The following is a 13,516-nucleotide window of genomic DNA, read 5'->3' as shown; positions in this document are numbered from 1 at the left end:
ACCATGGGCGCAACGGGTCATCTTATGAAACCGTGAAAGTTTTTAGCGACCTGGAATAAAGCAAAAAAAAACATATCGTTTGGTTTTGTGGATTCCCAATGTCTCAACTAGCTCTTGACAGTGGTATCCTTCAATAAGCCACGTTGCTTTCTTTTAATCAAGTTTGTGCGTTGTATGTTATTCAAGAGTTTCTCACGGTAAGGTTGATCAATCCACAATTGAACAGCTGAAGATGCAGCAACTGGATTAGTCCGGCCAGCGTCTAACACCACAAAACCCGGCTTCATAAACTTAGACCAAGTAATAACTGAAAAATCACTCAAGGGAAAAGGGAAAACAAATACATCATCCCTTGCAATGTGGCACGAGCATGGAGTCATGGACCATAGGATGGCTTTATCACATAAGTTCAGTTTTTATAGATCTCGGCAGGAAATGACCCAACTTCAGGACGGGCCTTTCAAATAAAGTTGGCAATAATCCATTCAGATCACCAGTACAAACTGCAGCGCTACTTGACCGGGAGCTTATGTTGTCTGTTCTGAACTGGATGACTGCTTTCTTCCTGTAGAAACACAACACATATTTCGACTAACTTCAACAATCTGAGAAAGTGAGTCCACCTGTTTCACGCTAGCATATCTGAATCAATTTGCTCAAGATTTGGAAATATTTCCTTCAATGTGGATGAATAGTTGGGAGTTTTTGCCTGCAAAAAAGTAAGGCACAAACAATAAGATTCACTTTTAACATGAGCTCTGAAGATTGATAATTTTAGGGTATAGTCATAAGATTGGTGCATAGTAGGCCAGTTGCACAATATACTCTACAGTACTGGATGTACATTAATTAACATCACTAGAAAAATCATTTCCAAAATCAACATTCCATTCTCAATAGTGTCATGAAGTATTAGTACACGAAGTTCCCACCATCGGTGACATCTTAGTTGTATTCTAGGTACTTTGATGAATACAATATTACTTGTGAAACTTCCAGATTGCACCACAGTTGATAAAGAACTGGCAAAATAAGTACTGTAGGATATATGATCCATGAGAAATCAATGATGTCCATTCAGAACCAGCGGAAGTGCTTCAAACTTTTTGAAGATACTGATATGTTCAAAGAAAACCTGATGTCCATTTCGGTCATAATGGTAATGGTAAATCAAACGCGGCACAGGAAAACACCCAGAGACTGTGTTTAAGAGTAATAATAGAGCAATAATGGAGACCAGAAAATATACAGTACATCATAAATGGTTAAAGCACTTTGGATGTCACACTTAACATTCATCCAGAATTCCATACACAATCAATGTTGACTTCAACAATATGCACCAACTTTCGCAACATAAAACGTGAGATTGAGTTTACTACTATGATGGTGCCATTATGATGCTTAAGATGGTAACAATAACTCTTAAATCAGGTTTAACAGCAATGAATGAGACTGATAGTAACTAGACATAACTAAACAAAGGATATAAGTACGTACACAAGGATTTCTCTCAAGATATATGGTGGTCAGTTTCTCTCGTGAACCAGACAAAGCAGATTCTATCCCAGACAGTGATGGTATTTGGTTGTCATTCAACCACAAGTCCTCTAACCTGCAAAACACATAATGTCAAATTAGTAAAAGAGTCGGAACAAACAATCTATCAAGCTATTTATGTAGCTTAGGATATTTGGATCAATTTCCCCACTTATTTTTGTGCACCAAGGATGATAAACAATCAGTTATGTAGTATCATGCTACCTGGTTAATGGCTCAATATCTTCGATAGCAGTTAGTTTGTTAGATGAAACATCTAAAACACGAAGGTTCTGTAACATAGAAAGGCCTTCCATCTTTTGGATTCCATTATGGCTGAGATACAGTTCCTCTAACGCAACACATTCCTGAATTCAAAAGCAAAAGACAAATTAGCGAGTAGGAGTAGCAATTACTTCAGCAAAAAGTTAGGGACCTGGTGAAGGTACGACACGGTACTTGTAAGCCATTCATTGAAGTTAGCCTGTTGCTTTGCAGACTTATTTTTTTGATTGATTTCAACCCACATAAGTTGATAGTCCGGATCCGGTTTCTTCCGAGCCATAACTCCTGTAGATTTGTCAAAGTTTCCAGATTTTCCATCACCTGAAATAGAGTAGAACATGTGAGAACATAGGGCCAGGATCCATCCAAGTTCTTTATTATAACATGCACCATCATGTGTAAAGAAGCACCTAAATGCTTACCCTTAATCTGTTGCTACCAAGTTCAAGCAATTCTAATGCATGGAAATGTTCAAGTTCTTCCATCTTTGGAACCTCATTCTTCGAAAAGTAGAGTTCTTTCACTGTGCTGGAAACCTTGGATAAACCATTTAAGGACGACAACTCATTGAAAGAAACATCAAACACCAGAAGACCCTTGAAGATGCTGGCATCGGGGATCTTTGTAAGCTTGTTATCTCTAAGGACTATCTCCTGAAATCGGAAATGATTTAAAATAGCACTGTAAAATCACTTCACCATTTCTGGTTACAGGATAAGGAAAAACATTGCATAGTAAATTACTTTGTCAGAAGGCATGGATAACTTACCATGAGAATCCCCCGCAAAAAAAATTACTTACCATGAGAAAATTTCAGGAATAACACAGCAAAGTTTAAGAGTAAAACTTAAATTGCACTTCCAAGCCCGTGTGCAAAGTACTCCCTCTGTAAACTAATATAAGAGCATTTAGATCACTAAAATAGTGATCTAAACACTCTTATATCAGTTTACGGAGGGAGTATTTAACAAAGAATGTAAGGTTGCCTTCATGTAAATATCATGAAATGGCATGCATCAAATTTGTTTACATGGGGCTTCATGTCATATAAGCTTGTAAAGTGATAAATAAGTGATGTGCATAACCATTTCTGCAGAAACACTCTCAGTTTTGCTCACGAATGTTGTTTATTTAGATAAAAATAATAATCAGTTAACATCTTACTTCACACTCAATTTTCCTGCATACACATGTTAGCAAGGTACCGCCTAAAAATTTGCTCATTGCAGATCATTGCTTTTTTTTTTGCGGATAATTGCAGATCATTGCTTGGCAGGCGGACAAAATCTTGTGATGGTGGAAGAAAAAAATGTTGCTGTACTAGGAAAGAAAGTGCAACAATAGGACACATGCATATAACAAAAGAGGTAAGTAAGATGGGACCAGCCGAAGAAAGTCTCTCGATCACATATTTTCAAGCGGTTCTCAACACATAAAAATAATCACCTGTAAGCCAGCGATGGCATCCCAGGTGAAGAGGGGCGCGACGGCGTCGTCGTCGAGGAGATTCTGGCGGAACGAGAGTTTGCGGAGGCGAGGGAGGTGGCTGATCCGGGGGTCGACTGCGGTGAGACGGTTCGCCGTAAGGTCCAGCTCCTCCAGGGTGGGCGGGATCTCCACCTCACTCAGATCATGCAGCTGGCAGCTCGTGAGATCGAGGCACAACTCCACCTCCGGCACCTCCATCCCTGCCCCCGCAGCCTTCGAATCTCCGGTGCCTTCGCCGGAGGCCATGGGGGATCGGGCCTGGACTTTCAGGGAGCTTCTGGAAGAAGCAAAGGGGAGAAGAAGAAGAATATGCCGAATGGGGGCCTAAAGGCCTAGCCTAATCCGATTGGTTGGAAATAGCCCATTAAAGCCCATGTACAGCGACTCGGTCTCAAATCGCAAGGTCCAAAACCCTAAAACCTTCGCCCTTCCACCTCCCCTCTCTCCTTCCGTTCCTCCTCCCGGCAATGGCGTCGCGCCTCCGCTCCTTCTCCCGTCCCGTCGCAGCCGCCTTCCTCCGCTCAGCTTCCGCCCGGAGCCCCGCGGCCTCTCTCCCCCGCGCTCTCGCTCCAACCCCCAGGTAAGTGATCGACCCCCTTGCACGCTTCCTCTCTCAAATGCTTTCCAAGTTAGCCTTGAACCGTGGGGTTTGCGTGGTACAGGGCTTCTTCCCTGGGGCGGCAGGTGGCGCTGGCACGATCTCTGCAGCCGCTGCACAGCGCAATCTCGGCGGCGAGGCTAACGTCACGGCTTGGGGCAGAGGTGGCCCGGGCAGTGTCGCAGGGTACGCTCTGCAGCTCCAACCCGGGAGTCTGAGTCTGATAGGATCTTAATCTTTGCATCCTACCTGTGAGTTTTGACTGCTCAGTTACCTGCCTATTTTAGTTCATGCGTAACCGACACACACAATTTTGGTTGATTCGGTTTGTTGAATCCTGAAATTCAGATTCGTTTTGTGCCATTCATGAACTGATTAAACTATGTGAGGCAGGGAGGGGGACTGTGTTTAGTTTTATGCCATTGTGAACATGTTATACTTAACGTAAAATAAACAAAATGCTCACGATGAGGCCCCCCACCTGAATATATTACTCAAAGTGTTACACGGCCAAGGCCGGTTACAAGGTTTACCAGAAGTTACATAGGAATGCAAGAGCAAGAGGAGAGGAAGGCACACCACAAGAAAGCGGATTTGTTATCAGCATGTTTACAAAGTCTATGAGACCAAAGGTCCAAATCTGAAATCATAAGCCGAAGCGACGTAGCCGAGTGGATATCAAGGTGATGAAATGCTTTTCCATTCCTCGAGTCCCAAATCTTCCATAGGATGAGCATTAAGCATTGTTCACTAGGCTGGCTTTCCAACCAGCGAGGTCTTTGCAACAGCTTTGCAAAATAGGCAGAAAAGCACCAGAGGGTAGTCGAGTGGGTGAGAGTTGTAGTCTGATGTAGATGTGGGGGAAGGAGGAGATTGGGCAAAGCAGCGATTCCACAATAGTTGTTGACGTAAATTCATCGGCACAAAGGTGGTTTTAGATAAGTTAATGGAAAGACCATTGGCTCGGACGAAATCTTGCAAGATGTTTTTGAGAGCGGTTGCAGCGGCAGCAGTTGCCTTGGCGATGGTGAGGGTATCATCAACGTATTGCATGGTGGTTGGTGGTAGGTGTGTAAAGATCGGATGGTGAAGTAGGTGGGAATTATGGTGGATGAGTTACTGTAGTAAGTCTGCCACTATGATAAAGAGACAAGGTGTCCTAGGCGCAAACCATTTTTGTAGTTGATCCAGTCACCCGGAACACCATTGAGCATTATTGCGGTTTTACAAGCGGATAGGATATGGATCCAAGAGTAACATTGTTTCGACATTCCTCTTTGAAGGAGAATTTTGTTAGGAAGGACCACAATACTGATGTAGGGGATTAGTGGTTTGAGCATAGTTGTTAGAACCTTAGTGGCCGCTTTGATCCGACAGTGCTAAAGAGAAATGGGCCTATATGAGTCGGGCATAGCAGCGGAGTCTTTTTTGGCCAGAACAACATGTGCTTGGTTCAAGCGTTTCGTCTGGCCTGCAAGTGAAAGAAGTTTGAGAGGAAGGGTACGATGATTGGTTTTAGGAGAGACAAGAATTTCTGATAGTAGGCTGGTCCGAAACCATTGGGACGTGGGCTTATTTGACGGTTCAATTGGAGAAAGGCCTCTTTAATTTCCGCTTTGGATAAAGGTGTAGCCATGGAATAAAGTTGTGTGACATTGTATTTTGAGAGGCTGGAGAGATAAAAGGTCTAGGTTATGTCTAGCAAGCCCGATGATCTGGGTGAAATAGGAGTTGCTTTTTGATCGTGTGAGGTATAGACATTGTTTTTCGAAGTCCTTTAGAGGCGGAGACATGAAAGAATTTGTTATTCTCACCGGCATCTATAGTGCCTCTTATTTTCAGGTGTAAGCGCCAGTAGGCTGCTATTTCTTTAATTGTTTGTTGTAAAACAGCGATAATAACAATCCTAAGTTATGATTCGGCTGTGGAGAACGGCCGACGTTCATCTTTCAAATTGATAAACTGATGTTCATTTTTTTGCAAAAACCTACACAGACAAAGGCCGGAGCCTGCTTAGGGTCCTAATTTTGAGACCTGAGCAAGAGCTTTTTAAGGCTCGCACTAGATGTATTGATGCGAACTGGGCCGGCCGGCTCTATGCAGGAGAGGCTCAACATTGCCGAATGATCCGGTGACAGAATGAAGGGCCCAACCGGGTTCAAATAGGATATGGCGGGAACAAGGACCGTTTGTGTTAATGTGGACGAGAAGGGGCACATTATCTGAAATAAGTTGTGTTGAGAATAGAGTAATATTCGGCAATTTGTCATTCTAGGCAAGATTAAAGAAGACCCGATCCAGGCACTCAAGGGTGGACATTGATTTAGCATTTGTTCGGGCCAAGCGACGGTCAAGCAGTGGTAATTCTAGCAATGATAATTGGTCAATGGTGTCCTTGAAAGAGTTGGCCTCTGATTGCTGGAATGATTGCTTGTTCTTTTCGGAGGAAAAATGTAGGGAGATCGAAGTCACCGATAATGAGCCAGGGGATGTGATCCTCTTGTTTGATGGTTAGTAGTTTATTGACCAAGTCTAGCTTTAAGGAGCGATTGGAAGGAGCATAGACATTGGTGATTGCAATTAGGAGCAGGGTGAGCCGTGGTGGAGAGGTTGATGGTTGTGGAGAAGGTGTAGTTTTGTTGATTGGTAATGTTAAAGAATCTGGAGTTAGCCGTCGAGATGGCCCCGCCTGCAGTGCCAATTGTTGTCAAGAGAACGCGGTATTCTATAGTCCGTGGGATGAAGAACTGGAATTTGAACTCATCGACCGAAGCTAATTTTGTTTCTTGAACCAAAGCGAGATGTGGATTTAAGTTGATGAGTTCAGAGAGGACGTTGATGCATTTTTGCGGGTTGCCCAGCCGTCTGACATTCCAGGAGCAGATTGACAGGGTGGTTTGATTCGATACTAAACTTCTACGGCACTGATAGAACATGGCTAAAAGTAAACCGGTATGTATAGTGCTTAGCTTAGATTCGAGAACATAGCATCGGTTCAATACAAGGGCAGCACAAACGTTGAGATTTTGCAAACACACTTTTCACGGTGACGAGATTGCCTAATAGTAGTAGTAGGACGCCTGAGATAAACTAAAACATAGCTAAGCAAAAGATAGGCCGACATCACTTAAGCGTGTGGCAGCAGCACAATGTGGTTGTCACCGAACTATATGCACAGTAATGTTGAATGTAACCTTAAGCAAGTAACAAAAGGTCAGCCCATGTTCTTTTGTTTAGATCATTTTAAAAGGAAAGGTTCTTGTGTTTATATTGGTCTTGCACACGTTTCTATATAAAGTTTAGATAGATTTGTTAGTATTTTGCAGTAACGGAATAAGCACCTAATGCATCTTTCCTATACAAATAATGGAGCTCCAGAATTATCCATGGAAGCAGCATGAATGGAAAAGTTGACTAAATTCTTCTTGTTAAATGCTTATAGTGCTATAATTTGTAACAAGAGACAGGAGATATCTACTACAAAATGGCGGTTCAGTAATTCACATTCATTCACCATTATTACTGGTCTTCTCCGAGTTTAGATTTATATTAAAATTCATGCAATGGATAAGCTACCTTTATCTTGTAAATGGAAGTGTATTAGGCTGCAACACCTTTTATTTAGATCAGTGGTACATATAGTAACCAATTTAGTATAACGCACCCTTCCTAAAATTACTAACCACAAATGAGTACTTAGTATATTGTTAGTTTGAAATGCTAGGAACCATAAAACATAGGCATTTCTGTTGTTAAAATTTATAAAGCATTTTTGTAATACTTCAATTTAAAATGAATGCTGACACTATAGATACCTGTTTTATCTCGTTCCAGACAAACCCCATCTTGGCGATGATTTTCACGTGTGTTTCGCTTGGATTAGCATATTCTGTTGAAACTTTGTAGCCACAAAAGACTTTAGCGTATAAATGCTATGTACCCATGCTTAAGATGTGAAGAGTGTGGTCCAAGGTGGTGAAGATACATGTCTAGGCTCTAGGGTAAGAAAGACACTTGAAAGGAAACATCAGAAAATGCATGCCTTTAGCAGCTAAGATAGCAAAGTTGAGAAGAAACAAAAGGAAAAAAGGCCTATATATACCTAAAGAGTTCTCAATAAGGCAACAAGACTCTAGGGTGCTTGACGTGGTTGTAACTATTTGGTGTGTTCTCGGTAACTGATTAGTTGACAGTGGAAAATTTGTATTTGCTTCCAGTGACTGATTTTATAGTAAAATCTAACTTGTCGGGGTCCCTGGTGTGCTGTCCATGTTCAGATTGTTTATGTGACTTAAGCTCTATCTTTTATTGCTTGAGAAGTTGAGATTATTAATTTAATATTCTGATATTTACCTGTTTTTGCTAGTTTCGTTAATACATCATTCTAATGTTTCCATAAAGTAGGTAATGGTAACCTTCAATTGAGTAGGACATCATTATCTTAGTTCGGATGCTGTTTGGAACAGAAGCTAGACTGCTGTAATCTTTGTCTGACCAATGGCTTTGGCGTGATACTTTATTGTAAATTTGGAAATTCAAATTGTTTGCCACATAAATCCCACTTGTATCTCAATGATGTTTTGCACCAATCTGCATATTTCATATAGGTGCAAAATGCTCTGTTTGGATGAACTCTGTTGGCCAACCGAGTTTCAGAATACATCGGTCAATGAAGAAAAAAATTGTACTCCTATAGCATAACTATCAGTCTGTTGGATAAAATGAATTCGGTATTTCCACATCATGGAGCATTTATATTTTCTTTTACCTTATCATGATTGTTTTATTACCCAAGAAACTCCAGACTTCCAAACTCAATACTGTGATTTTGTTGTTGTTCAGACGTGAGACATACGTTTGGTAACTTGGTTTTACATTAGGGGATTATCAAATTTCTTGCTGTCATTTTTACGTCTTTCGTGTTTTGGTTGTGGCACCTCTCCCGGTGTGCTCAGGGATTTATATAAATGCTGTTGCAGCACGACAACTGAAATGTATGATCTTCCTGCTGCCTTGCAGAAACTGGTCTGAGTGTGCCTCGATAATGAAAGAGGTTGGGACAGACGCAGCGGACTTTTCAAGAAATTTATTCCCTTCAATAATGGGTTTTGCTTGTTGGCATTCTTCCGCACATTAATATGTGATGTACTGCTCAGAAGCAATTACTATGTGCACTTCATATCAGCTCGAGCCTTAACTGAACAGTGTTATATTTGTTAACGATCTAGTTATGGGAAGAACTGCTGCTCTAGTTTGTCTTTTTAAGACTACCCACAATGAGAGTAACATAGTAACATAGGTAGTAACATCACATATTTCTAAATAAAATAGATGATGTGGCAAACAATAAAAAAAAAAGAGGAAAGTAGTAACATAACTAGTTACTACTAGTATGAGTAACATAACATATATTAAGGCAAGATGAGTCTATAGCGTAATAAATGAAGTATTGCATGTTATCACACATATGTTACTCCTCACTATAGAGGTAGTAACAAAGACTAGTAACATACGCATGTTACTACTCTATGTTACTATCCATTATGGCTAGTCTAATTGAGGATCACCTAATCTTTTATCATACTCAAAATTACTGTATATAACCCAGCCCTTATTCTATACTACGGAACATGTCTATTTTATTTCACAAACCAAATAAAGGAGCTAGGGTTAAATGGTTCATTAAATCAGATTGACAAAATCAATAGAAGCGCCATGCTATTGGCAGATATGTTGTCTCTAGTTATCATTAGAAACACAGAGGGTTGTGGTAAGCACTCAACCTATTTGTGTTGTCGGCAAACACGTACGATCAACCGCAATTGTAAGCCGTGCATCTTATTTATTCGTCACGGTCTACTGTACGCCAGGTGCATGTCTATAGGCCGAGTGCTGTTGCACGGCTAAAATGGTAGCAGCGGTCGACCAATCACTGCCATGTGTCCGATGCATGGGTTGAGTGCTCACCACAACTCCCGGCCTGCACTCTGTCCGATGCATGGGTTGGGTGTCACTCATAATGCTTTGTATCCGCTTGATGCTATATTTTTGAGTTAATAAAATACCCTTTATCGAAAAAAAAACTCCCGGCCTGCACTTACGCCGTGTCCTGCCGTTTGGTACTGACTTCAGGCCTTGCCACGTGTTTTTTTACGCCGTGTGTGGCACTCTGCGTATACCCATAGGCCGAGTGTATGACTTGGCTTATGTGTGCATATGTTTTTTTTTCTTTTTTGCTAATTGGACTATCCCTGCAATTCAACATCTATAAACAGTTCAGCGCGCACGCACAATTCAACACATATAACATAAGAATCTCTGACCTCATATACGTTCGTATGTCCATAGAATGATAGAAGCAACCTCATATATGTCCATATGTCCAAATTGGTTCAGCGGCATAACAAGCATACAACCTCATATAAGTATGCAGCTTAACAAGCAAGAAGTGGCATATATCAACATGTTTCGAACCAAGCAGCAGCATAGAATCCAAGAAGTCACATAACCAACAACAAGCATAAGCAGCAACAGTCATATATGTTCTATGCTTCAACACCGTTGATGGCGTCCGCAATGCGAAGCTACAAGTTCATTAGTATAAGCATGAGTTTCCATATGAGACGGTAAGATGAATGGGTTTCCATTAGCATAAACAAGTCATATGAACGAGTCAAATACCTCGAGTCAAGGATGGGTCGAGGTGGAAGTACCATGACCATTAGTGGGCATCATTCGGCTTGCTTGCCTAGGTGTAGATGCACCTATCGGCACATTGTTGGATCCAGCTGATTGATGGAGCTGTAATCATGAGATGATAAACATATCCGACGATAATATAAATGATTAAAAGGTTGGAAGAGTTACAATGCCCACAGGAGGTGGAAGAGGTGGAAAAGGAGGCAGATCCTCAGAATTAGTCGTGCCGCTCCCACCAACCATGCCATGCAAATTATTACGGGCTATGTCAGGTTTCATGATGTAGCATAGATGAATGGAACTAAATCTACTGAGTGGGTGTTATGAGAACTTACCACTATCCATTGCTCGAATTGTGCCCACCTCGCCTTGTTTGTTGGCTGCCTGTTGTTTAACAATGAAATCTTGTTATTGAACTAGGGCTTCCTTCATTTGATGCATATATGTTCGTTGTTCAAGCAAGGTTTCTTGCGCCTTCGCCAACAGTCTATTTTCTTCTTCCATGAGGGGCTACAATATGTCATCGCAAGAAGGTATCATCGTTGCAATGCAAACATGCAATCACGTGGAAGATCAATGAAGCAGAACATACCAACATATTGGCATGTTCCTCCTTGAATTGGTTAAGCATCTCCACCACAGGTTGTGGGCGCGATGCTCTATAGTAGGTGCTGAGCTTATCCTCTTAGCACACACTTTGAAGAGTTTAGGAAGGTTGTCCTTAGGGATGAAACCATTGCCAAGCTATAACCAGCCTTTCAACTAGCCTTCTCACAACAAGACAACAACATCAACGTCGACATCGTGTGAGCTCGAATCAGACTCGGGCCCATGTACCTCCTTGAAAATTTTTCCTGTATCCATCTGCCCTCGTCTTGGCTCTTGCGTTGATCCACTGCTCACGCTCAATGTTCGGATCCCGCTGTTGGGGAACGCAGTATTTCAAAAAAAATTCCTACGATCACGCAAGATCTATCTAGGAGATGCATAATAACGAGAGGGGAGAGTGTGTCTACGTACCCTCGTAGACCGAAAGCGGAAGCTTTAAGTAACGCAGTTGATGTAGTCGAACGTCTTCGCGATCCAACCGATCAAGTACCGAACGCACGACACCTCCGCGATCTGCACACGCTCAGCTCGGCGACGTCCCTCGAACTCTAGATCCATCTGAGGCCGAGGGAGAGTTTCGTCAGCACAACGGCGTGGTGACGGTGAGGATGAAGTTACCGACGCAGGGCTTCGCCTAAGCACTACGACAATATGACCGAGGTGTGTTTCTATGGAGGGGGCACCGCACACGGCTAAAACAATTGTCAACTTGTGTGTTCTAGGGTGCCCCCTGCCCTCGTATATAAAGGAGCAAGGGGGAGGCCGTCCGGCCCTATAGGGCGCGCCCAAGGGGGGCAATCCTACTCCTAGTAGGAGTTGGACCCCCCCCTTTCCTAGTCCTACTAGGAGAAAAAGGAAGGACAGGGGAAGGAGAAGGAAGGAGGGGGCGCCGCCCCTCCCCCTAGTCCAATTCGGACTAGGCCCATGGGGGGGCGCACGGCCAGCCTTGGCTTCCCTCTCCCCCTTAAGGCCCAATAAGGCCCATAACTTCACCGGTGGTTTGGATAACCCTTCCGGCACTCCGATAAATACTTGATACACCTCGGAACCATTCTGGTGTTCGAATATAGTTATCCAATTTATCAATCTTTATGTCTCGACCATTTCGAGACTCCTCGTCATGTCCGTGATCTCATTCGGGACTCCGAACTACCTTTGGTACATCAAAACACATAAATTCATAATACATATCGCCATCGAACGTTAAGCTTGCGGACCCTACGGGTTCGAGAACTATGTAGACATGACCGAGACTCATCTCCGGTCAATAACCAATAGCGGAACCTGGATGCTCATATTGGTTCCTACATATTCTAAGAAGATCTTTATCGGTCAAACCGCATAACAACATACGTTGTTCCCTTTGTCACCGGCATGTTACTTGCCCGAGATTCGATCGTCGGTATCATCATACCTAATTCAATTTCGTTACCGGCAAGTCTTTACTCGTTCCATAATGCATCATCCCGTAACTAACTCTTTAGTCACATTGCTTCCAAGGCTTATAGTGATCTGCATTACCGAGAGGGCCCAGAGATACCTCTCCGATACTCAGAGTGACAAATCCTAATCTCGATCTATGCCAACTCAACAAACACCATTGGAGACACCTGTAGAGCATCTTTATAATCACCCAGTTATGTTGTGATGTTTGATAGCACACAAAGTGTTCCTCCGGTATTTGGGAGTTGCATAATCTCATAGTCAGAGGAACATGTATAAGTTATGAAGAAAGCAATGGCAATAAACTAAAGAATCATAGTGCTAAGCTAACGGATGGGTCATGTCAATCACATCATTCTCTAATGATGTGATCCTGTTTATCAAATGACAACTCATGTCTATGGTTAGGAAACTTAACCATCTTTGATTAACGAGCTAATCAAGTAGAGGCATACTAGTGACACTCTATTTGTCTATGTATTCACACATGCACTAAGTTTCCGGTTAATACAATTCTAGCATGAATAATAAACATTTATCATGATATAAGGAAATATACATAGCAACTTTATTATTGACTCTAGGGCATATTTCCTTCAGTCTCCCACTTGCACTAGAGTCAATAATCTAGATTACATTGTAATGATTCTAACACCCATGGAGTCTTGGTGCTGATCATGTTTTGCTCGTGAGAGAGGCTTAGTCAACGGGTCTGCAACATTCAGATCCGTATGTATCTTGCAAATCTCCATGTCTCCCTCCTTGACTTGATTACGGATGGAATTGAATCGTCTCTTGATGTGCTTGGTTCTCTTGTGAAATCTGAATTCCTTTGCCAAGGCATTTGCACCAGTA

General features: G+C 42.2%; 2 protein-coding genes across 3 annotated transcripts; one reads left to right on the top strand and one right to left on the bottom strand.

Annotated features, from left to right (window-relative positions):
• Positions 1-263: 263 nt before the first annotated feature.
• LOC125513241 (protein phosphatase 1 regulatory inhibitor subunit PPP1R7 homolog) lies at positions 264-3,558 on the bottom strand. The gene is made up of 6 exons (XM_048678290.1): positions 3,271-3,558; positions 2,247-2,477; positions 1,999-2,145; positions 1,765-1,907; positions 1,501-1,615; positions 264-709 (listed from the first exon to the last, which is right to left on the bottom strand). Exons 1-6 carry the CDS (start codon positions 3,556-3,558, stop codon positions 629-631), a joined length of 1,005 nt encoding a protein of 334 aa, XP_048534247.1. The 3' UTR covers positions 264-628.
• A 66-nt stretch (positions 3,559-3,624) lies between these two features.
• On the top strand, positions 3,625-9,175 carry LOC125513242 (protein NONRESPONDING TO OXYLIPINS 2, mitochondrial-like). 2 transcript variants are annotated; one of them, XM_048678293.1, is made up of 3 exons: positions 3,625-3,892; positions 3,975-4,096; positions 8,930-9,175. In XM_048678293.1, exons 1-3 carry the CDS (start codon positions 3,780-3,782, stop codon positions 8,953-8,955), a joined length of 261 nt encoding a protein of 86 aa, XP_048534250.1. In that variant the 5' UTR covers positions 3,625-3,779; the 3' UTR covers positions 8,956-9,175. The 2 variants fall into 2 exon arrangements, with proteins under 2 accessions (XP_048534250.1, XP_048534249.1); XM_048678292.1 differs by having other exon boundaries at positions 3,975-4,161.
• Positions 9,176-13,516: the final 4,341 nt, after the last annotated feature.

Source organism: Triticum urartu, chromosome 6, assembly GCF_003073215.2.
Source record: "Triticum urartu cultivar G1812 chromosome 6, Tu2.1, whole genome shotgun sequence".
Taxonomy (NCBI): domain Eukaryota; kingdom Viridiplantae; phylum Streptophyta; class Magnoliopsida; order Poales; family Poaceae; genus Triticum; species Triticum urartu.
This window is presented reverse-complemented; position numbering and strand designations above follow the sequence as displayed.

Bases quoted from the DNA above. Each gene is read 5' to 3' on its own strand.
- LOC125513241 (XM_048678290.1), bottom strand. From the start codon at position 3,558: ATGGCCTCCGGCGAAGGCACCGGAGATTCGAAGGCTGCGGGGGCAGGG. The intron at 1,616-1,764 runs GTAGCATGATAC...TGTGTTTTGCAG, and splicing joins GATATTGAGCCATTAACCAG to GTTAGAGGACTTGTGGTTGA. The intron at 710-1,500 runs GTACGTACTTAT...ACTTTTTTGCAG, and splicing joins ATCTTGAGAGAAATCCTTGT to GCAAAAACTCCCAACTATTC.
- LOC125513242 (XM_048678292.1), top strand. From the start codon at position 3,780: ATGGCGTCGCGCCTCCGCTCCTTCTCCCGTCCCGTCGCAGCCGCCTTC. The intron at 3,893-3,974 runs GTAAGTGATCGA...TGCGTGGTACAG, and splicing joins GCTCTCGCTCCAACCCCCAG to GGCTTCTTCCCTGGGGCGGC.